This window comes from Scatophagus argus, chromosome 2, assembly GCF_020382885.2.
Source record: "Scatophagus argus isolate fScaArg1 chromosome 2, fScaArg1.pri, whole genome shotgun sequence".
NCBI lineage: Eukaryota > Metazoa > Chordata > Actinopteri > Scatophagidae > Scatophagus > Scatophagus argus.
In genome coordinates, this window is record NC_058494.1 from 21249254 (window position 1) to 21275152 (window position 25899).

The 25899-nt window shown below is 41.6% G+C and overlaps 1 protein-coding gene across 1 annotated transcript in view; it reads right to left on the reverse strand.

Annotated features, from left to right (window-relative positions):
• Window positions 1-23993, reverse strand: part of fhdc1 (FH2 domain containing 1) — a 28973-nt gene extending 4980 nt beyond the window's left edge. The window contains exons 1-9 of the mRNA XM_046418056.1: window positions 23641-23993; window positions 8498-9335; window positions 6443-6504; window positions 3855-3957; window positions 3654-3739; window positions 2972-3072; window positions 1968-2038; window positions 1437-1544; window positions 620-690 (exon numbers count right to left, since the gene is read on the reverse strand). Of these exons, the coding sequence (XP_046274012.1) occupies window positions 620-690; window positions 1437-1544; window positions 1968-2038; window positions 2972-3072; window positions 3654-3739; window positions 3855-3957; window positions 6443-6504; window positions 8498-9007 (1112 nt within the window). The 5' untranslated portion in view covers window positions 9008-9335; window positions 23641-23993. The remainder of the gene's footprint in view (window positions 1-619; window positions 691-1436; window positions 1545-1967; window positions 2039-2971; window positions 3073-3653; window positions 3740-3854; window positions 3958-6442; window positions 6505-8497; window positions 9336-23640) is intronic.
• Window positions 23994-25899: the final 1906 nt, after the last annotated feature.

Genomic DNA, 25899 nt, shown 5'->3' on the forward strand with positions numbered 1-25899 from the left:
CACAGAAACTCATATAACGTTTGTGTGTAGCGACTGATAGAGAGCTTCGTCACATGTGGCCATGGCAATCACCCCAAGCTCAGTATCATCGAAACCAACGGGTTTGTGGTGGTTTACAGCGCTTCAAATATGAATGATGCTGCAAAGGTTTATGGTGACTATCTCCCCTTCTGTTCCTGAGTTATGGTGTTGAATAACGGACAGCAAACATTATGAGGTTGACCATTTGACCTTTCAGATAGAAAACGTCAGCACTTCCTGTTAGAATTTTTTGTGAAATCTCGTCATAATTAGCCTATGAATTCTTGAGTTATGGCTAAAAAAGTGTTTGTTTTTTGAGGTCTCGGTTCTTTGTTGAGTCCAAGTGGACGTATTTTTTATAACAAGTTTGAAGAAAAAGATGGACAAACAAGCTGAAAACTTACCGCCTCCAGCCATGGTTAATGTCCGTTAAAAAACACCTGTTTTCAGTGGTAAAGCTCTGGAAAGTTTCGGTGAAACTGAACAATTTTTTACTCTGATTGGCTTCACAGATTGCTGAACACCATCATCCTCTTAGAAGGAAAACTGGTACAACTATGTTTCTAATTTTTGTCTTAAGATGTCAGCAACAGTTTACCTGGCTGCACTCTGGACATCCTGAAGCTTCTCTGGAAACTTTAACAGCTTCTCGTCTTTCTTCTTAGCCTCCTGTGAGGAGAGACCCATCATACAGTTTACATCCAAATATTCGTTACTGAGCATACGTGATAAAGCAGCATCATTGCAGTGTGAAGGACGACTCTTAGTTTGGTTATGTAAGAGCTTGGCCAGCCTCTCTTGGCTCTTTTCCGTTTCCTGTCACCATCTGCTGTCCACATGCCCTCCTGTAGCCTCAGTATTTGAAAGCTCTTTACTCGAGCACCACTGCTGTAAAAGATTTATACAAAATGCTTTGTGGTTGATTAATGGCTGCCTCTTATTGTGCATGTTTAACTCAATTTTGTGTGATTTGACTGTAGAAATCAGAATAGATCACAGATTTTCTACAATCAAATATGTTGAGTTATCTGTCAAGATACCTGAGCAATGTCTCAAAGTGGTTCCACAGTTCAGTACATTCACGTGTATCTAACTGATACACTAAACATTTAGTACATTAACTTCTTCACAAGTGAAAAACAGCCACATATGCACATTAACACGTTCAAAAACACAAAAGAAACTCGCAATGAGTTATACAAGGCAGAGGTTTGGTTTGAGAAGGCAACCTGACAAACAACAAGCTACCCGTGTGTAGCTTTCAGTGTTCAATTTTACGCTGACACAGAGTCAGAGACACGTTGATTTAACCCTGTAATTTCTGAGGCTGCGTTGTATTCAATTAGATAAGACAAAACAGGTCTTCGTGGTAGTAATGTGCCACAACGTGTTGTACAACTGAGGCTTTCACAAACCATGGCGACAAAGTGCAGCAGGTTCATCCCAGGCTTGTTGGCCTTGGTGTCAGCCAATGAGAGCAGAGACGACAGCTTGAACCCCACAGCGTTGCCCGCGTAGCCCCCCTGAGAAGCACAGAGAAACACGTAACAAACAGCACGTTCAAGGATAAGGCTGGTGCATGATTTTCTTATTGACGACAAACCCCTTGAAAGGACCAAATCCAATAATGATTTGATTTTTTTGTAGCCCATGCAGCCCACGTAGCCTGATGTGCAGTAGCTTATTCTGCTGTGCCTCGGACCTCTGTTGGTGTCCAGATCTCCAACAAATGTAGTATTTACTCCTGATCGAGTTGCCCAAAAACTATAGAGCCATGCTGGTTGAGGAGATGTGATGAGTTTGATTTATGTCCAATAGGAATGAAAGGCCTTGGGCACCACAGAGTAAAAAAGTATTTAAAAGTGAACTTTTTAAATAAATAGATAAACTAAATCAGGCAAGAGAGTAACGTTAATGTATTAAGTGAATGTAACTGCTGGACTTACAGCATTCATGATGTTTCCGGCCTGCAACACCAGATGCAGAATGGCATGCAGCTCCTCGCAGCTCATAAGCTCTATAGGACATAATCAATATAAACTCAGTTGGACAATCCAGCCTTACCATCAGCACATTATGCACCACTTACCACAGGACAACTTTCAGCAGTAATAACAGCTTAATGCAAAATCATGGGAAGTTACCTCAAATGTGTTTTTGCATTCTGACCATGTGTGCTTTCGCTACACACAGTGAGTGTAAATGTTAAATACCAAGTTTTCATTAAACGGTATCATCAAAAGTTCTGCCCGATTTGTCCCATGCAGTGCCTAACTGACAGTTCTGCAATGCAGTGAAAAGGTCACAGAGCTGTAGGGTTTAAGAAAATCCAATAAAGCAGTGAAAGTGTGACTCAGCTAAAATGACACAGGCTCAAGTGATGGTTGCAAAAGAAGTTCTATTTATAATAATTTTTCACCGACCCTTAGTCAGATCATAAAGCCCCTGAATATTTTAACCCTTTCAGCTGTGTTAGCAGTCTAAGCTTGGTCAATCAGATGGTTGATCCTTTGGTCCAGACAGAAACTACTGGACAGAAATTCACAGTCAGTTCATATCTCCCCCTCTTTGGTTATTTTCATCACCACCAACACCATCAAAGCCTCTATAGGTCCAGCACTTTGATTTGCAAATACATGCAGAACAAGCATCTTACAGGAGCAGCAGCTTAAACAAAAATTGGTGGCAATTTTTCAAAACTTACTGCAGTGAATTTAGTGAGAAGTTCAGTAAAAAGCAGTTTAAGTACAAAGATGACACAGCCTTGTCTTTCTATTCTGTCCCCACATCACTGTATCTCAGGTGACACATTCCTACTTTTTGCTAAGCATCACTGAGAGCTCAAATATCTGGGTCAGCTGTCTGAACAACATGTGGCTGTGTGTGCGGGTGTGTGTGTGTCTGTGTATGTGCATGTTCACCTGAAGGTAGCAGAGCTGGGTGTTATTACCTTTAGTAGCGACGCGGACGACATCGATCTCGTGGCTCATTACAGCACAGGAAGGGAAGAACTCTTCTCGGAGGACCATGGCCTCGATGCGCACCTCGAACCTGTGAGAGACGAAGCAGAAAATCTGTCAAACCCGTGATCTCATTCTGTGAGCTTTGATAAGACAGACTTCTTTTAAAGGACTGCTTAAACTAAAACTTATCAGCATTAAGAATGTGGAAACAGGAGAGACAGTTATATATATGTGATATGATATGATATTATGATATGATATGTGATATATATATATATATCACACAAATATTTTACAAATCTTTATCCTGGCAGTGGGAGCTGATGGATGCACTTCTGGATACTCGTGACTCACTCAAAGAATAAGATTTAATCCTCTCTGAGAGTAGTATTTTTTTTATATCAACCACTGAATGACCTCATTTAGCAATGTTGTTGCACGAAAGAAAATTTGAATAAAACAGAAAAGAAAAAAATACTCAACTGAAGTGCACCGTCCCAGAGAAACAAACATTGTATAATAAAAGGTCACTGGAAAGTCACCATAAAAAATGCAAATTTGTCCTCGGCTCTGGACAGAGTAAACCCTTTCTTCTTCACTGAATGTCAAACATGAGGCATCATATTTCCCTGAAAGTACTCCGTGTACACACCATTGAAATCAACTCACCGAGGCACCTGGATCAAGAGGTACATAAAGGAATCGACCAGCGTCAGCTTGTCCGGGTCTCCTTTAAACACCTGAAGTTTCTTGATCTGTTGAGAAAGCGGAGACAGAGGAAGCTCAGCAGGCTCTATTGTCTTCTGTCTTCATTCACCGTCTTTTATCATCGGTTTTAATGAAAGCCACGCAGACATTCATAAAACAGACCTCCTCTGCGTCAGGCAGGAGCTTCAGCAGGTCTTTGAGCAGCTCCGCTCCGTAAGTCTTTCCTTCTCCCCGTCGTATGTCATCAACAATAGAGCGGTTGGACCTGGAAGGCAGTTAAGTTTGATGATAAAGGGCACAGGTGCTCTCTCTTAATGCGTGTTCCCCAGTGTTTACGAAAAGCACCACATGCAGCTGTTACTCACTGAGTCAGTCGTTCCTGTCTGTCCTTGCTTCATTAACAGGAAGCCAAAGCAAATATACTGACAATGAGAAACATCCTCTCAAACTGAGTCTCAGTCGTGTGCTCATCTCTGACATAACATAAAGTCTGTAGTGCTGCAACATAATTCCCAGTTACGTCACTCGTATAAAACACACGATTAGAAAGCCTTCAAGAACAATATACAGTAAGCTGACACCTACAACATAATGTAAGCCAGTACAGCAGCTCTGTGACAGATGGGGCTTTAATTATTCTCAGAAACATGTTTATTCAACTCTTGAGGCTACAGTTTGTATTTGACCTAATTATATTATACATACGAGATCATGACTGTTGTAACAACAACAACAAAAAAAACCTGCATTTTTGGACAGTGCAGAGTTGCAAACTGGCAAAACTTGTTTGTTACGATGCTCTGTGTTATTTATGGAGTGCTTCATGGTTAGTTCTGCACTTTAAGATTATGAAGTGAAAAGTGACCTAAAGCATTTGTAAACCTATTTAGGAGAGGATATTAGTGTTCAAGTCAAATGAAACTGAGATCACAGCCTTGCAAGAGCTCCGAATGCCAAGTCACCTCACAATGTTTGTGAAGAAAGCAAATGGGGCTTTCACTCCCATTCATTTTCTGCGTAGACAATCTCAGATGACCTTCCAAGGCTTGGGCAGACATAACACTTCCTTATCTGGATCATTATTACAGAAGGTGAGCAACTGTGAAGTAACTGAAATAATTTAAACTGACGGCCACAACTTTAACCCACATCATCATTAAGTCGTCCGGGAGAGTCCTGTGTTTTCTATGTTGAAGAAAAGAAAAGAAAAATCAAATGGGACTTAACAATGCCAAGACTTCACAAATCTAGTCCTGCATGTTGTTTTCACTCTTGTTTTGCTGTTACTTTAAAAGGGAATCATGAAATATTTTAGCCTGAATGCATTAAATGCGTCACAACGAGTTGTGCACTTGGAAATTCCATTGTGAAAACTGACTCAGAGCATCTGCGAACCCACAAAGGATGAATACACATTGGAGTAGAAGTCGTATTAAAAAGGCACACACAAAAGCAAACACTATCTGTGATGAGGTCACTGCTCATACTCAGTCCTCACTGAGTACACCATGGCTGACAGTCAAATGTCATTGAAATACAGTGGGGAGCCATGCAAATGCACCGTCATGCAAAACAGACACCTAACACACTTTTTTTGTACGACGACTTATTCAACACAATGCCGAGTACGGCCGAAAACTTTACTGGACCAATTAATTCCAAACAGTGGAAAGTTAAGGAAGCCTATTAGAGCAACTGACACAGATTTTGACCCTAATCTCCCTCTTGTTATAAAGTTTTTTAATGGATCCTTCCTCAGTCAGGCACTAAAACAAACTGAAACCGAGAATGTTTTCAAGATGTCGTCAGTCTTGGCTCTTATGCCTCTGGGACAACAATGTGAACAACTAAACACACACACCATGAAAAAATGCGGTACATAAAGTAGGATAACAAGCCTAAAACTTCTGATGTTTTGTTCTATTAGAAATGAGTCTCTCAATACTTTGGGAGCGTCTCCCCAAGTGCACGTTGGCTATGCAGAGACAGGAAAAGAGACAAAAAGTTTGATGGCTCTCTGTCCTGAACGTGAACCAGATCTCATCTCAGTAAACAGCTATGGGACATTTTGGACCACACACACTAACAGCACTATCATACACATGCAGAACCCACTGCTGTGTGTGCGGCATAAGCAGCTTAAGTGGGAAAGCAGAACAGCCGTGCATCCAGACAACCTGATAATGTGTATTCACTTTATTAATGACACTAAGTGACCTTCATCGGGTCATTCTAACCTGCACTGCTGTAATGGGCTACTGGATGCTTGAATTTAACTCGAGATCAATAAAGTATCTATCTATCTATCTATTCGTGAATAAAGTGAGAACAAGTGAAGGATGGAGTATGCAGGAGTTCCTTTCACAGTCAAAGTTTATGACCCCCACACACCAGGTGTCCGTGAAGCTTCTTCAGTGCAGGAACTTTTCCCACCATCACTAATATGCCAAATCTCCATTAAAGCATAAGTAACTTCGGCTCCTTGGATCAGCCCAAACTGGCAACCCGTTACTCTGACTACATTCTCTGTCTGTATGATGCATCTACTGTGCACCAGGGTCATCAAATAACATGCATCAAGTGTTACTAGAGTCTAAAGACTATTAGATAATTTAGACCCCTAGAACTGTTTTGCAGGCTCACTCAAGGCATCTGACTTTGGTTTTTATTCCCCTTTGAGCGTGACAGTCTCCACAAAGCTTTATGTGAACAGCTCGCTCCTCAGGTGATGACGCAGGTGCAGGACTTACTTCTTGAACTGCTTCAGGAAAATGCCCACATTCATTCCCCTCTTGGAGTCAAGGATGCTGATCTGAAAGCAAATGACAGACGCCATGAGTGAGACGTGACCGCGTGGTTTTGGTTAAACACACAATGAAAACACGCATACATGCTCACATCCTTCCCTCCTTCTAATCACCAGTGGTTGTTGTTACTGGAGTTACCTACACCACCCGTAGTCACACTATGGGACGGTGATATTCCACCAGGGTTAAACATGTGACTCACACTCCCTCGTTAACAATGGCTTTACATCCCACCTTTAACAGGTGAGCGTACAGCATGTGCACTTTTAAAAAGGCTTCCTCAGAAGACCAAATTACAGCTTTTAAACAGCAATCAGACATTTTGGGCGCTTGAATCAAGACCATGACCTCATGTGAGGTGTAGAAGACAAGTAAAGAAACCCAAAGATAAATTGATAAACGATCGACAAATATTAGTTTCTGGTTCCGGCTTTTGTGGTGTGAAGATTTGCTGCATTTCTCTGCTTGACATCATTAGAAGTTAAATATTTTGGGGTTTTGGACTTCAACAAGTCATTTTAGGTCATCATGTTGTGTTCTGAGAAGCATTTGCCACATTTTACAGAGCAAAGAACTGTGTGCAGCCCTGATATATACATCAACACATACAAAACAATTTCCTTGTGGCCATGACAACGACGGAGGGTCTGTGACAACACAATTAGAGAAAGAGTCCTGATGATCCTGTGTGCACAAATGGTGGCATCATTTCAGGCTCCCAGAGGAGTGTTTAGTAACAACTGTTCCCTGCTCACTCTCGTGGGTTTGTCCAGCTGCAGTCATTTCACTGTGGAGACACAGAGGCGAGTTTCTCTGTGTTTGCAGGTGTTGCTTTACAGTTCACACGTTACCTTCCAGGAACACAGAAAGACGCAGGCACGCTTTTGTTCTGTTTATGAACGCAAATCATTTTTTTTTACGCTCAAAGAAAAGCTGTAACTGAGCACCATTACCTAACTCGTCCCTGCAGGGATATCTTAATACAGTGGGAGCAGGGTAGAGTTGTGTGTGTAGTTGTGTATGGTTATGAATTGGGGGACTTTCTAATCCTGTCCGTGGTGTGTTCAGGGCCCAAGGTAACACAAAAGGGTCTGGAGGCATCAGGACCTTTCACCAATTGAGCTTAGGTAGTTAGTAATTCTGAGCTTTAGACACAATCTTAGAACATTAGATACTCATCAATTCAATTCAATTCAGTTTATTTATATAGCGCCAATTCACAACAAAAGTTATCTCATGACACTTTCCAATTAGAGCAGGTCTAGACCAAATTCTTTAAGTAAACAGTCAGATTCAAGCCTGACTGTGACTAATAGTGTCTTTACAGAGTTTTTTTGGTCTAATGCCTATCATTAAGCCTTGGTAATGGTGTGTAATGGTGGGAAATTCCACTGTTTCTAGACAAAAAGAAAGAATGTGAACTCTAAATCATTAAAAACTGTGAAAATATCAGCATTCACCACAAATAAAGGCACCTTAGAGCAAATCAATCGAGGGAACTGCAGCATCTCGGTCTCAGTGTGTGTTTTGACGCCGAAGACGTCCTGCACACACAGGCTGCTCAGTCTGCCTTAGAACAACTTGATGCAGTTTACTTTCTGTGCCCTGTGTTTCATTACAGGAGATAAATATTGCACCCATCATTGTGCACTTTATGAAAAAGTAATCTGGTTCTCACAAGCAACAGGGGAACACTAGAATAAACACAATAAACTATAGTTTTTCATTATGAATGTTGTCTATTAAAGCTGCCTCATTTTATTTCATGCTCCTCTTAAGTTTAAAATGACTGTTCCTCAGATCAGGAGTTGGATAAACCTTGATACTCCATAAGTAAACACTTAACTTGGGACATCTCATCTCTGCCAAGGATAGCAGTATAAATATAATCCCTCCATCATCTTCACCATCGCCACTCCATCATCTGCTTTTTTAAACGTCAACACAAACTTTCTGCAGTTGCTGGTGTTAGCGGTCAGACTTATGGCAACCATTTACCTCATCCTTGCTGCTCTCCTTGAAGGAGCGGGACCTGGAGACACGACTTGAGGTTCCACTGGCGGGCGACGTCCCTCGTATGCCTGACACTGCCTCCTCCTGCTGCCCGAAGAGCTCCTCCACAGAGCGGATATCAATCTGGTACTGCTGCTGCCGCACCGCCAGCGTCCAGATGTTGGGCTTCCCGCGTACCTTCTCCTCCGGTATCGGTTTCCAGAAGAAGCTGCGGACGCGGCGCTTCTTCCTCGTGTTGTGGCTGGTGGATGTGGTCGCCGGGGGAGGAGGGGGCGGGGGTGCCCCTGGAGGCGGGGGTGGCAAGGGAGGAGGTGGGGGAGCTTCGTGCTTAGAGGTATCGGGGGCATTGCTGAGGGAAGGTGGGGCGGTGTGAGTGTGTCCAGACATAGAGGACGGGTCAGAGGTGGTGATGGAGGATGAAGTGGTGCAGCTGCTTCCCTCGCTGCTGCAGCTCTCTGGCTCATTGGTTGTGGATGGACAACTCATAACAAGCATCACAGGGATAAGCAGTCACCACATGAGCTCTATGCTGAAAGAGTCTGAATGTACCAGTATTTACAATTTTTCAAAAATGATTTCCAAAGAACTTTGTTTGTTTTCTTTTAGTTGCATCAATTCACTCCGAAGAGCATCGAATGCTGTCGTGTACGTCCCCCCCAGTGCTGGAAAGAGGTGGGTGTCCCTTCATCTAGTCACAATGAAGGGAGCGTGTCCTTTGATTCTGTCCATCTCCATCACTCAGCTGGTCATCCATCGTGCTGAGCAGAGCCTTTGAAGGTTACCTCCCAGGGGAAGAGGACAGAAGGCAGCCATGGCCATGGGGCTACAAGAGCAACAAAAACAGCATAAAACTGGATTACGCAGAGGAAGTCATGCATATTGTCATGGACTATCTGAAATTAGGGGAAATTAAGGGGTGCGACAGATCAAAAGAAAAGGGGTACCCAGTCAAAGAGGCTCACAGGGAGGGAAATGGCAAATCCGATCTTTTTTTTTCTGTTTTCGACGGGCTTTGAAGTGGGGCTCTGGCCTGTATAATGGTCAGAGACATTACACCCACAGCTTAGCTTCTGTGACATAGTTTGATATCATTTCCATTCTTATGAAGCTCTCATGTAGCTGAATACTAAGAAAGATAACAATAATGTGTGACTTTGCCCAAATAATTTCATGTAACGTGTTCTGTAGTGCCCCAGTTCAGGTGGGTCACTCATTTGGCCACAAGGCGAAAAGTCAACCGTGCTCTTGCTGTGTCTTGATTTTATTTATTTAATTCCTTGCAGAGACATTTGATGACAAACTCAAGTCTAGTGAAAGGCAACAACTACGAAAATCCAATTAGACAGATTTCCTGAATTAAACCAGAGGACCACATATTGGCGGCCAATCAGTTTCCAGTACTGACTGCAGCTGTATGGAAAACAACCAGCAGTCTCATGTGTTCAGATCAACATCCTCTGCTGCCATAAGTCAGAGCCTGTCGCGTATCAACGGCATTAACAAAAACAAGACAAGACAAGACAAAAAGAGCTGATATCAGGCAAATCCAACAGAAGTAGCTGAAGAAGACATTTATGTTACCAAGCCCACAAACAGACATATTTTTCTGTATAAAACATATTAATCTGTAAGATGCAAATTCAATCAAATATTTAAAGGTAGACTCTTTACTGATGGCTCACATGAGAAGGGCGTGAGTCAGAGCATGAGCTACCAGAGGCCTCATACAGTGAACATCCAGAGCCTACAGAGCTGCAAACATTACTTGAATGATCAGTTATTTCAGTTCCGGAAAATTGGTATTTTGATAAATTGTTGAATATAAATATTAGTTACAGCCCTCTGTGTGTGATATAAAAACTGAAGTAAATCTAAAACTGACACAGCAAATCAACAAACATGAATCAAATTACTCTGCAACTCACAATTATTTTAATTATCAAACAATCTGTAGGTACTGCATGCATGCAGTTTATCTGGAGCCCGCAGGAAACAACACAGTGCCTTTCAGCTTGCTCTATTTCTGACCATGCAGGAGTCAGCCAAGCTATATTCTAACAAGCAAGTCCTCACTGTTATACTGTCTTTAAACAACATGTAAAATACTAATTATGAAGTCTTGTTTCACAGCCAGGGAGGTAGCAGTTTCAATCGGGTAATTGTTTTTACTTCATTTATGAAGAATTACAAACATCCTGTCAAGCACAGGACTACAGGTGAACGTACACAAAACACAAGGTGAATGAATCACATGTCATATAAGTTTGATTAATTAATCAGATGATCTTAGTGATCTTTCGCCAGTTCGGAAAGCTGAAGGCACCTGAAAGAGTTTCTTGTAAGAACAGGAAACTTTCTCATGTCCGATTAAACACAAACGTTAACAATCTGACAAATCCGCCCTGTCGATTTATCAGAGTAACTCCACTGCATATCTGCTCAGAAACACAGTTGTGTAGAGTGCGAGCTACTCAGACTACTTTATTTTGAAATAACGGCCTTGGACAAAGAGCTCTGGTAAGTGAGTCTGGGAAAAACCCAACCAGCTTTCAACCTGAAGGAAAGGAAGTACTTGAGGCGCCCATCCCTCCCCTCCCTCTCTTTGTCAAGTCAACGGTTGCAGTGTAGCTCTCGGTTGGAGGGAAACTGGTCCTGTTTCAGCACAACACATCACTCACTGCCACAGCTGACATGGCCGCAGTGATCTGATACTCCGCTTGGCCTAAACAAAGAACTGAACGGTACTTCTGACAAAAAGCAGGAGATAAATCAGAGGCAGGGTTTTGATGGGGGTGACAACACGTTGCTGCCCAATCAGGCAAACAATTGCCTTCAAAAATATCCAACGCATTCGTTCAGAAAATAATAAAAACAAATCAAACATTGCGCAAGTGACCACGTTTTTCTGATTTCTAGAATCAACTCTCTGCCTGTTATACAACTCAATGACATCTTAGCAGGTTGTCCACCTGACACCCAGAGATTATTACTAATTAATAAAGCAGACGTCACAAATGGCCTCATGTTGCCAACGTAAGCCTGCCTGCTCAGTCCGTCCTCAGAGCTGGACCACACTGTCACTCATGTCTAATTCATGAGACGGTTAGAACATCTGACCTCACACCGAGTCGTCTCCTCCCGTGGTGCTGGAAACATGGCGACTCAACGTGCTACGGAGAAAACTTGGGAACAATAAAGTGTTTGCCACCTTACATGTTGCTTTAATCTCGCTTCGTTATATACACAGACATTTCAGTTGCTTTAAAGGAACAGTTTCACATTTTGATATATACTTATTTACTTTTTTTGTGTCGCGACAAGAAGATCAACACCAAGCTCGGGTCCGTAACCGTAAACCCACTTTGACGTCACACGTTCGTTCATTTGTCGACCACTTGTGTTTTGACATAATGGTCATTGTCATTTTGGGTTTTTTAAAACCAGAGGTGACCATATTTGGACAACAGGGTGGAGTTGGGAAGTATTCTGATTCTGACTGAACCTGGGAATAACTTGAAACTAGACTTCAAACTGGCAATTGAGACCATAAACCCATCAGGAAATTGATTACTGAGGTAATAAATCTTAAATCTTCTCATTAACATTCATAAAATCATATTTCTTCTTGAAACCATTGGATTCGTCCCCCTGCTGGCCATAAGAAAGAACGCAAGTTTAAAGCACTTCCATGTTGACTTCACTTTTAGGAAATAGTTAGACACACAACCACAACAAAAAATGCTTGTTACTCTTTGTTTTTTGTATGGATTAAACAAAGGAGGTTTAACAATAATTACTGGGTTGTAGAGGTGCTGGTAGACCATCTCTTAGATTCATATTTGATGAACAGATACAAAGAGATAAAGTTGGAGATAAAGTTAGAGAGGCCAAGTTGAGATGGTTTAGTCATGTTCAGGGGAAGGATAGTGAGGTTAGAGCTGCCAGGCAGAAGGTCCAGATAAAGACCAAAGAGGAGGTTTATGGATGTCGTGAAGGTAGCTGGTGTGAGGGAAGAGGATACGGAGGATAAGGCGAGATGGAAGCAGCTGAAAGGAAAAGAAGTAGATCTATGCAACATAAGAGTGGCATCAATGTTCTCATCTAAATCAGCAAAGAAGGCGAACAAACTTATGTCCAACTCTTTCTCTAAAAGCGAAATTATGAGATTAGCTTAGACAGGAAGGAGGGGGAAAACAGATGGTGTCCGGTGAACCCACATGATAAAAATAAGAGTCAATTTTACACTTTACACTAGTCTTTCTATGAATTAAATAGGCAGATGTTTTAATGAGCTTTGGAGGTGCTTGTAGGCAGAATTTTTTCGTTTTACACCTAATTCCAGTCTGTGCTAAACTAGCTTAACATCTGTGGTTGTAGCTTCATATTTACACGAGTGGCAAGAAAGGAAGCGAATGAGTGTGTTTCCTAAACTGTTAAATCATTCTTTAAACCCAACACAAATTTCAAGTCAGCCTGCAGTTTTGCTGTCTGCACTGTAGCGAGACATTTGACATTTGACCAATGTGTTCGTGTGCTCAGGCCAGGTGCATTAATCCTGCCTCTCTAAAGAAATCAGCTCTGTGACAGTGATTGATTTACGGCATTTCACATTCATTTAATTATATTTCAAACTGCATGAAGGGACTACGACCAACCAGCAAGGCTGTAACTGACATGCTTGCCGGATATGATTTACAGAGGAAAAAACACACCTCTGTAACACTATACACAGAAGCCCTGAGGGAGAAACAACTCTGTGTTAGACAGTTTCCAGATTCAACACATCCACCTGCTGTCATGACTGAACACAGAGATTGTGGGGCTTCAACTAAAGGTCCACCTGTCGCCGACCTCGGGGCAATCCTGCTCGTATCAGTCTTCATTAGTGACAAGGAAGACCCCACCCGCTGTCACACGTCTTTTTAACAGAAACATAGCTGGGTCTGGGTAGGGTGCCTTTATATTGCCTTTGGTCTCGGGCTCTGTGTCGCTTGGGACCGCAACCAATCATTATTTTCATTATCGGCTCTGTTGCAGATTAATTTCACTGCAGCTCTTGTGTCAATGTGTCTAAAATCCAAGTGGAGTTGTTATCAGTGCCCTCTGATCAAAAGGTATATGACTCAGATCAGAAGAGAGTTCAACCTCATTATGGATCGGGTTTACATCTGACTGGTTCTAACTAAAATGAAGTGAATTACATGCTATGGCTTTTACAGTCAACGGATCTCAACCCATTTGAATACCTTTGTGGGAGTTTGGACTGAAAAGTCTAAGAGCACCAACTGAGAAAAAAAAAAAAAACAGTTGGAAGAATGGTGTTAATCCCTCAAGTAGAGGTCTAGAGACGATGCCAAGGAACACTAAAGCGGTTTTGGTGGCATGGCAACACTTTAGGTAGATTTTCACTTTAATTTGTCACCCATTTTTAGTTACATAACAAGACCTCTGACTGCATGAGGGATTTTTTTTCCTTGGTCTGAGAAGAATGTGAACCGGAGGTAACTGTCAACGAGCATCCAGGGAGCCACCAAGGTCCAAAACAAATAAAATCTGCTCTCACTCACAAATGTGAAATGCTGAAGGTCAAGGCGTCACCGCCTGTTACAATAATCCCCTGTTGTTAACTTCGAGTTCAATTTCCTGAGGGTCAGCGAACACCCCGCAGAGCTGAGGTCTTTCACTCACACCGTAGGGGCAAAGGGGTGCGTTCAACAAGGAATTTGGCCGGTCCCTCTCCATCATCATTTCCATGGGAACGCTCGTTAGCAGCTAGAGGTTTTGTGTAGGGCTCAGTGGGATGTAGCTGTCAGACCCGTTTTGTTTTTGATCCTGTCGACCACCTTGATCTCTGCTTGTCCAAATGGAGGTGAGGGGGCAGCCAGTGACAGGATTTTAGTGGCACTGAGAGTTTTTGTACTCATCATGGCTATAATACAACATTCTACGATCTTGGGCTGCAACTAATGATCATTTTCATTATCGCTTCATCTCAAGGATTCAAGGATTCAAGGATTCAAGGAACTTTATTGTCATACCAGCTCACATTCACATGTTTATGGTACGAAATTAGGACTCAGGTCCCGGGAGCAGTAAGTAGACTATAAAAATATAAAAATATAAAAGTACGAGGTAAATAGAAATATAAGCTAAACAGAAAATAGAATATACAACTAGAAATTTAAATAAGAAGCCAGTTTTAGCATATAGCAGTCTAAGTATGCATGTGCAAGTGTGAGCAAGTCTACTGATTATTTCTCATTTCTTTAGGACATAACATGCAGCAGTTTTTTTTAAAAACAAAACAGAGTATAGACTCTTACAAAAGTAAATTCTCTCAGTCATCACTTATGACCCTCGCGGAGTGTGTGATGGTGTCTGTATCAACACATGTACACATGTATGTCCTTATTTTCTTAGTACTTTGCTGTGTTGGGACATTTCTGGACGTCAGCCTTTGAGCGGCACTGTGTATCCCCCAGCCAATAACAGCACAAGGTCAGGACTCTATAAAGATGTAGTTCACAGTCATGAAGATAGGACTGTATTCATTGTTCACAAACAGCAAGCAAAATATTCTTCAAATTCTGCCTTTAACTTTTAATAAACCATTTAGTCTTTCAAATACCACAATAAACATTTAAGTTTTCAGCACAAGTACAAACAAGAAACAGTTGTTCTAATTTGTCGTCAAATCTGGGCCTTCACCTCTTGGGATTTGTTTGTGGGCTGTCCTGCCAACCAATGACAATCCTAGTCAAGATATTTAAAGCCTCTGTTTGTCTTCTGTCACTGGAGTTCATGCCTCTTCACCCCCAAGACCATGAATGTCAAGGTCCCGTTAAGGGGGGATTTTCACGAGGATGGGGTTTACACAGATAAACAGGCTGAAAATCACAAACTATAACTGTACAAGAATTCTAAACAAATGTGCACACACTGTCTGTGTTTTACGAGCTTGGTTGTGTGTTTCTGTATCCTGCCGCAGCTCACATTTCTGGGACTTTGTGGATGAAAAGGACTTCTGCTCACACCTCGGGCCTATCTCTCTGATTTCCATGTTGTGTTTACAACGGAGAGGACGCACAATAGACAGAGAGCTGAGCATATTCTCAACACACACACACACAGCTGACTACTACTGCCCAGACAAATAGGCCTTGTTTCCGAAAAATCTCCTTTCACACGTTTGCTACACACACTGGAAACACTCACAGTACAGCGGTTCTCAGCAGCAGCAGAGGGACTGCAGTTCATCATTCAGATGTAGCAGAAGGTGACAGACTGCAGCAGGATCACTAATGTATTCAAGCGCTATAAATCTGGTCTGTTACATAAATCACATCAAGCCTCCAGCCTCATACGCAAACAAAAGGCACCTCAGTCAAATAAAGTGTATGTCACGTCTACATAAAACTCTGATTGCCTCATCTCACAGTTTGGGTTTTCCACACAAAATGTGCTTAAGTTACAGACTAAACATCAAATATCTGATGAACTGCAGGCCATTTATCACCTTGTGCCACTGGTTGTGTAAGGCAGCACATCACCTGAACAGAACACAGCAGAAAATGTGGTCTAATTAGGAAACACGGTGGACAATGAGCCTATTATTCAGGAAATCCTGGATTTATCAAATATTTTCAAAGGCTGAGTGCTTGGTAGTGTTATGTCTGTATTTTCTGAGTGAACGCTGGCAGAACCCGACAAAGTAAATTATTCATGTCCCCATGAATAAAGTAACCTTTCTTCCAACCCGACTGCTGATGTCCAAAGCCGATAGCCACTCAGTGGTGCTGATCCAGAGGCATGCCACCTGTGCAAATTTATGGTTTAAAATGAAATATTTGTAATGTAAAAGCAGCAAGTTCTTTAGAGCTAAAAAATATACAACTTGTGAATTTCATCTGTACAAAAGTTTTGAGAAAAACTATCCCGTGTCAGAGCTTCTGCAGGGTTTATAAGTTTAAATTTCCAATTAATTTAAAGACTTTTGAATTGAAACCAGACTTTTCATAGCCTGCAGATACCCTGTATGTGATGTCCAAAATGCTTGATTAAGTCATCTGATGATCACCTGATAATCACCTGATCAATGAGTTAAAACACTCAAGCTTTCAGACCTACACAAAGCGATCCAGATTTGGCCCCTGGATGAGCGACCACATCAGTGAACATGTCAGGACTCTGTCCACAAGCTGTCAAAACAGATAATCCTCTTCTTCATTTCCTCTTCTCATTTTAACCTGTTCAAACGGTTGTCTGAGTTCATGGCACTGCTACTCCCAGGCTTTTTCCAACATTTTAACCATCCCTAACCTAATCCATAATAAAAGCCAGAAGCCATTATTCAAGACCAAAGAGGGAACTCCGGTTAAAACAGTAATGTAAGTGACATGTCACTTCAAAATTGTATCACAGAATGAGCTAATTTTCTACCAGTTTGTTGCACACAACCTTCAGGCCAACAACCTCCAAAACAAGCAGCCATGTGTGATACAGTAGGCTTTGCATGGAGGATTAATGTGGCTCGAACAAAACCCAATAGTTCACACTCAAATCTGCAAAATCGGTTTGAAGGAGATTATTACATGCTGTTATTTGTCTAGAATGATGAATTTAATTCCTAATGAGTCCAAGGTGCACTTCATGGCACTGCATGCCATGTGAGACTAAACCTGCACTCTTGTGCGTCTCACTCAATAGTTTTACTATATCACAATATCACTGTACTGTGTAACACTGTTTTCTTCTAGTGCTGTAACTGTACAGCCTGCTTGTAAAGCATGTTGTGACTCTGCTGCAAAAGGTGCTATATAAATAATGTTATTATATTTTCATATTTGTTATCTTTCCATTAGTTTATCTGCTAAAGTCAGCTGAGGGTGCCCTCTGTCTCAGATAGATAGATAGATACTTTATTGATCCTGAGGGACATTCAAGAAGCTTACTTACATTACTTGTCACCAATAGGTTCATACTCTTGTTTTACTGACACAACATCAAGTTATGTAACTTTGCAGCTGCTAAGGAGCAGGAAACTCCTCAGTAAGTTGTGCGCCTCCTTCAAATGGCATCTTTTCGAAAAGCAATTCATTCCTGCTCGATGTTCAGCGTGGCAATTAAAGCCACCTTGAAACTGTCCCTCGTGTTCCTCTGCTTTCACTCAAAACTGGCCCACAATTCACATAGGTTACTATAAATAGATTGCAATCTTCCTTTCCATCTCTTTCTTCATCAAAGCCCCATTCAGAGAAAAGCTGTCAGCCGGAGGTGACAGAAGCGTCTTTCTAACTGGTTGAAGTTGTAGAAGCAGCTTGATTAATCATCTCACAGCGTCAATTATATTCTTTGATTAATGCCATTCAGCAAAAAACAAAAAAGGGCTCATGTATCATAATGTCACTTCATGAAAGGAAAAAATAAGTTACCCAGTAGGTATTTATTGTTGCTGTGGGTAACTGGATAGCAATGAGTGTTATCTAGTTGGTAGTAACTGCAGTAAAAGTATCTGTGCTGAGCTCGTGCCATCAGTGTGACTGAACCTGAGATTTAGTCATGAGTTCTTATGAGAGCGATGTGGGTTTCTGGGTTATGTAGTACAGTCTGGAAAGTACTAAACACTTAGTCGGATATTTGGGGCATTTAAAGTTCTGATTAATGATCACGTCAGATAATCATGGCATTGTGTTCTGCTGCTACACTTTGAGTCCTGTTTAATAACTCATGAAAATAAGTCTGATGCTACTGTTTCCTTTACGGAATGAGCTTCTGGTCCGAGCTGTTTTTTCAAGGCTGTTACCTATACTGATCATTGTCAATCAGTAAAACTAATAACCAGTATTTGGATCTGATATACACTATATAGAAAAAAGTACCGGGGCACCTGACCATTACACCAACAGAGACTTTAATGGCTTTGCATTCTAAACACACAGACAGCTTCACAGGTATAACAGCTTCCACTCTTCTTGGAAGGTTTTCCACATGATTTTGTAGTGTTTCTGTGAGAATCTTTGCCCATTCGTGCAGTAGAGCATCTGTGAGGTCAGACACTGATGTTGGACCAAAAGGCCTGGATTGCAATCTCTGTTCCAGTTCATCTCTAAAGTGTTGGATGGAGTTGAGGTCAGGACTCTGTGTGGGCCAGTCAAGTTCTTCCACACCAAACTCATCCAACCATGTCTTTATGGAGCTTTGCTTTGTGCACTGGGGCACAGTCATGCTGGAATAGAAAAGGGCCTTCAACAAACTGTTGCCACAAAGTTGGAAGCATAGCATTGTCCAAAACGTCTTGGTATGCTGAAGCATTAAGATTTGCCTTCAGTGGACGCAAGGGGCCGAGCCCAACCACTGAAAAACATAAAGAGCTGTGTCTGGATACTTTTGTCTATATGATGTAGATTTGCAGTTAAAAAGAAACCTCCACTGAAACAGCATCAGAACCGAATCTCTCATGGCTCAACAGGAAGAATGAATACAGCAAGAAAACCTTGTTTCAGTGTTCATATGAGCACCTGTCAATTAAATACTGACATGCATAAGTGGAGAAGAGTCTAAAAGATACTGACTTCACTCAGTAATGTCAGAGGATGACTTCTATCTAAAGTTTCCTAATATTAGCTAACATTGGCCTCAGGGTGGGCAATATGCACAAAATATCATATCAAATATCATAATATTTTTGACCAAATACCTTTATGTCAATATTGTGTCAATGTTGTCGTGATGACTACTGGCGTTTTGACAAAATATCAACATAATAATAATCATCAGTAATGTGAATACTGTTAATGTTAGAACAGTCTGGTGAGTTCACTGTAACGCAGCCTTTTAGTCTCATATTACAGTATAGATAAAATATCGATATACCAGAACAAATAAGTCTGTAGGATGTACACTGACTTCAGAAAGTTTTATTCATGACGAAATAAACCTTTCATTTGTAAGCAAAAGATTGTGTTATTTTGTCTTTAAAAAGTTATAAATTGTAAACTGTCATCTTATTTCTTCTATGTGGCCTTTTCTGGACCGGCTGATACTTTATTTACCAACAGCCACAACTGGTTAAAGAACTTTCTCTTTAATCATTAACATGTTCGCCTCAAACAGATCAATCGTGAAAGTTTTTCAAAAAAAACCCAGTGCATTAAAACCCTCTTTTTTTCCATTGTCATTCAGAGTAACACGGGCCAGTCTGAAGACTGCTGAGACACACTTTGTTTACTCATAAAAAGCCTGAACAAGTGCATCATTACTTTCTGTTGACAGCAGGGAAATTATTACTGTTAAGGGACATAGTGGAATTAAAAGCTGGAGATCGCCAAAACACAAGGGCTGCCAACACTGTAACAAATCATACTGTAGCTTACATCGGCTCATACAGCGTAACACCACATTGATAATCTGTGCTGAAGAAGTGCCTGGAGAACAATCTAATGGCTATGCACATTTACAAAAACTAAAACCAGATGGGGGAAAAAAAAGAAGCCAAAACTGCTTTGTAACTGCAGTCACGTCATTGTATCTCCTACTGTCACACAAACACCTGCAGTGTCAAAGTCAAATTATAAAGACTGTGTACAGATGCAGGAGACCCCAAACACAACATATCCCCCCCAGCTTAACATAAATCTGGTAATAACAGCTCGTGTCTCAGGCAAGGTTTTCAGATTTTAAAGATTAAAGCTGCCACTTTGCAGCGCAAGCACGGCTGCCCGGTCAATGATTGTTTTAACGGGCTTCAGACGGGTTCGGCTAAGACTAATATGAATGACTATCTCACCTGTACCACAGGTAATATCGTACCTGTCAGCTAACGTGTAACTGAAGAGGGAATTCATCTAATCATATAATCAACCAAACCTTTTAAACTGATTCAGACAAACAAAGAATCTGCGCTTATCCTCTTAACAACCGGCTGAGCTGAAAACAGTTTCTGAGAAGTTAGAACCACATACTGAATGTGAAGCAGCGCACAACACCGAAATGAATCTTATTTATTTACTTATCTAATCTTATATTATTTTCAGTACTGGTAAAATATTAGCAGTTTGAAGACATGAGTTTGCCATTTTCTTATGTTTTATAGACTGAACAACATGAATAAAAAATACTGAATAATACTGTCCTGCTAACTGGTACATTTATTGATGATTTTTCTACTTTCATCAGACTGCAATGTCGTAAATAAGTTTACCAGCAGGAAGTGAGACATTGTGCTCAAGTTATCACCTTCTCTAAAGTATCTGTCATGCACTCAGATGAGATACGTGATATAAAATGGCAGAAATTTGCCAATTATCAGACATTCTGCTATGTCACAGTATCCAGTCTCTGTTGCCAATTTATTAAGTACTCCTGCGTAATGCTGTGAGGTATTTCTTATATATTGCCCACAGTTTATATCAGGCCAGACTAAATATTAAACACCTGTCAGTATAATGCAACAGAAAAGATCAGAGCCACAAACTACATTCTCCAGAACCGATCAACAAAGTTGAATCAGCACTAGTTTACACCAAAACTGAACATTAGAAGCTTCATGACATGTAGGATATATTACAGGACGGTTGTATTAGATGACATTTGTACCTACCAAAAAAACTGGCAACAGAGTGTTTTATCTTTAAAGCTGCGCTGACAAACCAACTGCACACCAGCATCAATTGATATGCAGCTACCTGGTGTTAAAAAGTGAAGCATTTAGGTGCTAAGGAGCCAGATCAGGAGTTGGTGGAGACCAAAACAAAGCAAGAAGCAGAATGAAGAACATAACATGTCCCCATGCACCCACATCCTATCCACTTCTAATGGGAAACATACCATCCAACACAATGACACAGCAGTTTCAAACCAGAGAGCGTTTTTCCAGAAGCGTACTTCACCTCAGGTCAAAAAACAAGCACCGACTCTTCTGATTAAAAATACAAAGACCTTACATACCTAGAGAAAAAGTAAACCAGGTGAAACAAAAGCCACTCGGTCAAGGTAATGACAGGAAGGAGGGACGAGATGAGACAGCGTACACCATCTGTGGAGCTGCGGATCAAAAACAGAGCTTTGAATCTTCTCCTGTTTGTTCTTTTGTGAACAGGTGATCAGTGTCTGGCCTGCAGCAGACCACTGCGTCTCTTTCACCTCTGGCTCTGCTCTCCAATTGTTGCTTCAGCAATCTGAGCTCAGTGTGAAGATAAGCTTTAGGCAAATCTCTCTGTCCCTCTTGGCTTTCGCAGTCTTGAGCAGCATTAAACCAGCGTCTGCCACAGGAAGCTTACAGATTAATCACAGCACAATAACACACACGTTGTATGACTTAGTAAAAACTCAGCTTAACGACTGTCTTAAAGCAACAGATCCCGAGCACGGCGCAGGTTATTTTGACACGTAAAGGTGACGAATAAGCAGGTGTTCAGGTCACCATAGGGACAACGGCAGGAAAACATGGTGGGAATGCAAACATGTTTACATGGCGGAGGGGAAAAGTGTTTGCCCGAGGGCCCGGAGACACAGCAGGCATCATTAAAATTCACTTTAATACCCGTGAAACACTTACAGGGAAGAATATTTGTGTTGTTATTTTAGCTCTGAATCAAATTTGGCAGTTTTCTTTAAAAGTGGGTCTCTTGTCTTGTCTTGTCTTAAGTTTATAGCCGAGAGAGAGAAGGTGGTAACAGGGGCAAGAGTCTGGTAGAAAGACGTGCAAACACGGACGCTTTAATTTTCTTCCTCTTTTCTTCCCTCTTTTGTTTCCTTTTTTTTTTGAAACCGTTTGTCATCGCAGACTAAAACTGAATTTATAAGACGAGGACAGATTTTCAGGCAGTAAAGACCACTCGAGTTGACCCAAGGTGCCAGCAACTATTCAGTCCCTCCGTGCTCCCACAGAAATAAATCAAGCCCCCCCAACACCTTCCTCCTCGGGATGACGTCAGAGAATTGAGTTTTCCATGTTACTCCCAGCTTCCACAGCAACCGGGGGGTGGGGGGGTGACGCCGCCCTCTCCCCTGACCTGACCCGGGGAGAAACTCTTTTTTTCCACGGGGGGTATTGTTCCCAACACTTGAATGGATTGCCCTCTAATTCATCCCAGCATGTATAATAGTGTACAAAAGCCAAGGAAGCCGGGGTCTGAGGTGCAGAACAAAACCAACAGGGGCTGAGTTATAAAGCCATACATGCTGAATTAAAAAGGCTGGAGACGAGGCAGTGAGTTCTGTAAGTGAACTCACAACTGCTTCTACACGCTGCTTCGTATTGATGTAAAAATTGAAATCAATCATGCAGGACCACCAAAATCCACCCATAGCGCCAAATAGTATCACAAACTGTTTAGGTATTGAAAATGTCGTCAGTTCTGTAGGTCTGTTTACTTATTATCTAATCCAAATTTTTCAAACTTTTTAAACTATATCTAGCCTGTGTACAATGTTATGGATTACGCAATGGGAAAACTACCAATTAAGTAAAACTTAAATACTACAGAGTTTTACTTCAGCATTAAATACGTGCTGCTCTACCATACAACTGCAGTATTACCATATTCACATTAAAGGGTCTTTTCCCTGTTGACCAGAATGAAAAAAATGTTTATTTTAAAGAAACAATTAAATATGAAAAATGCCACTTGTTTTCCTTTTTATATTAGGCTACAAAGTGGCTGCTTGAATAAGAAAAAAAGATTTTGTTAGAAAACACTTAATTTAATATCTAATTTACACCTTTTGGGGTACAAAAATCTTAATTTGTCGTGTCAGAAGTTACATTTTGAGCTCTGTGGGTACATACAATGGATATAATCAAGTTTTTGTACAAGCAAACATTTACTTGGTGTTTATGTTGCCATCATGTATCAGCGCAACAGATTCAGGCCTCAAACTACATTAAATCTTCTTAATTGCGTAAATGTGGACCTTAACTGCATTGCAGGACACCTTCTGTTGTCACCTTAAAGCCTCACAGAGAGAAACAAAAAAACGTAGAGGAAAAGGACCAAACGCAAAGCGGACACACAGACTCCGCTCTCACGGCACGATGACTTTTCACAGCACAGTTAACACTAAGGTCGTTGCACGATTCACATCCACGCACAGCATGAGATGCGGCGGTACCGTCCCGCTCGACTTACCGGAGGGATGAAAGCCGCTCGTCGGGACACGTAACGCGCTCCGACACCGTTGGGGTTAGTGGTTAGCTACTTTTCACAGGAGCAAATCTGTGCTGGTTCTCAGGTTATCAGTCTGTCAGGTGAGCTGCTGGCTTCCTGCTGGCCGAGCCGCAGCGCAAACAGTGCAGAGACACCCAACAGCAGCAGCGGCAGCAGCAGCAGCAGCAGCAGACGGCAGTGTTGTGAACTTCCTCGTACGTGATTGGGCCAGGTGGGAAAGGCGCGTTCACGTGGACACTGCGCGCGCACCACAGGCAGCTTGTGACAACTGGTGCAATCACAAGGCTGCAACCAGTGATACAGGCTCAGGTGGGTTTAGTGTAAATAGGTACGCTTTATGGACAAATGTACTGGGACACATCTTCTTATTATTGAATTCAGGTGTGGCATGGGTCTGTTCTTCAGGTGTTGGGCTCGGCCCCTGGCTTCCAGTGAAGGGAAATCTTAATGCTTCAGCATACCAAGACATTTTGGACAATGCTGTGCTTCCAACTTTGTGGCAACAATTTGGGGAAGGCGCTTTTCTAATCCAGATGGATTATGGCTGGATGAGTTTGGTGTGGAAGAACGTGACTGGCCCACACAGAGTCCTGACCTCAACCCCATCCAACACCTTTGGGGATAAGCTGGAATGGAGATTGTGAGCCAGGCCTTTTGGTCCAACATCAGTGTCTGATTCCCACAGAAACAAAATATTGTGGAAAGCCTTTCCTGAGGAGTGGAAGCTGTTAAAGCTGCAAAGCTGTCTGTGTGTTTAGAATGAGATGGGATTTAAGTCCCCGTTTGTGTAATGGTCAAGTGTGCCAATACTTTTGTCCATATAGCGTACATTTAATCAGGTTTGAACATTGGTTGGAAGTAACTTAGTACATTTACTCAGCTACTGTAATTAAGTACAAATTTCAGGTATTCATCCTTTGCTTGAGCATTTTACAGACCTTTACATGACTAGCCTAATATGGTAGGGGCAGTCGTGGATCAGCGGTTAGGGTGTCGGACCCGTAACCGGTGGATCGCTGGTTCGATTCCCTGTCCATGGCTGAGGTACCCTTGAGCAAGGTACCTAACCCCCACTGCTCCCCGGGCGCTGCACGCGGTCGCCCACTGCCCCGGGTTTGCTGTGTGTGTGTGCACGTCACTTGGGTGGGTTAAATGCAGAAAACAAATTTCGTTGGAGTGAGTTTCCTCCAATGACAAAATATGTCACTTTATCTTTTTTTCAGAGGGAAATAATATAAAATAGCCAGCTTTTTACACATGGCCAACTACAACTATCTGTCAGACATTTTATTAGCTTCAGTGTGAGCAGCTCCAGCAGTGTGATGTTGTGTATTTAATAGCAATAACAACCTGAATGGGGTCATTTTGTACGGTGCACACTTCTGACCCTTGAGGTACATTCTGATAATAATACTTGTTTACTTACCGTAATTTCTGGACTATAAGCCGCTACATTTTTCACACGCTTTGAACCCTGCGGCTTAAACAACGATGCGGCTAATTTATGAATTTTGCCTAAAGACGAAAGTGACATTGAGAGCGACAACGAAAGAGGGACTGACGACACCTGCGGCTTATAGACAACTGCGACTTCTTTATGCACAAGTTTTTTTTCTTTTTAAATTTAGTGGGTGCCTCTTATATTCAAGTGCGCTCAATAGTCTGGGAATTACGCTAAGTGTTTTTCTTTTTAAATGAAGAACTTTGTGACCCCCATCTAAATTTGCACTGGTCTGAATGGGCCTACTTCTTCCACCACACACAGTATTGTACTTTTATGACCACATTTATCTGACAGCTGTGCTGATATATGTGCAGATTCAGATTATGCAGTCATTCTAAAATTTGTCATCTTTTCAGGAAAGACAACCTTGTTTCTGCTTGATGGCATCATGCATTGTAAACAGTACAGTCTTTTCCTGCAGTCTTAACTTCTACCGTGAGCCATTCTTTCTTATTATTTTACTTATTTCTGTCTTTCTTTCATTCATTTTCCTTCCTACTGTCCTTTCGTCTGCAACCGTTTTTGACGTCATTACAGAATTGTTGCCTGCCGCTTGACGAGTTGAACACTTGTTCCATATCTTTGTCACAACAAGTGTGAACAAATCTGACCAAGAGATGTGTAGGTATGAAAAGGAGGTACAGTTTTTAAAGGAAAAATGCATATATTAACTGTTTTCATTTACACTGATGATAAAATTATATCATTACTTGAAT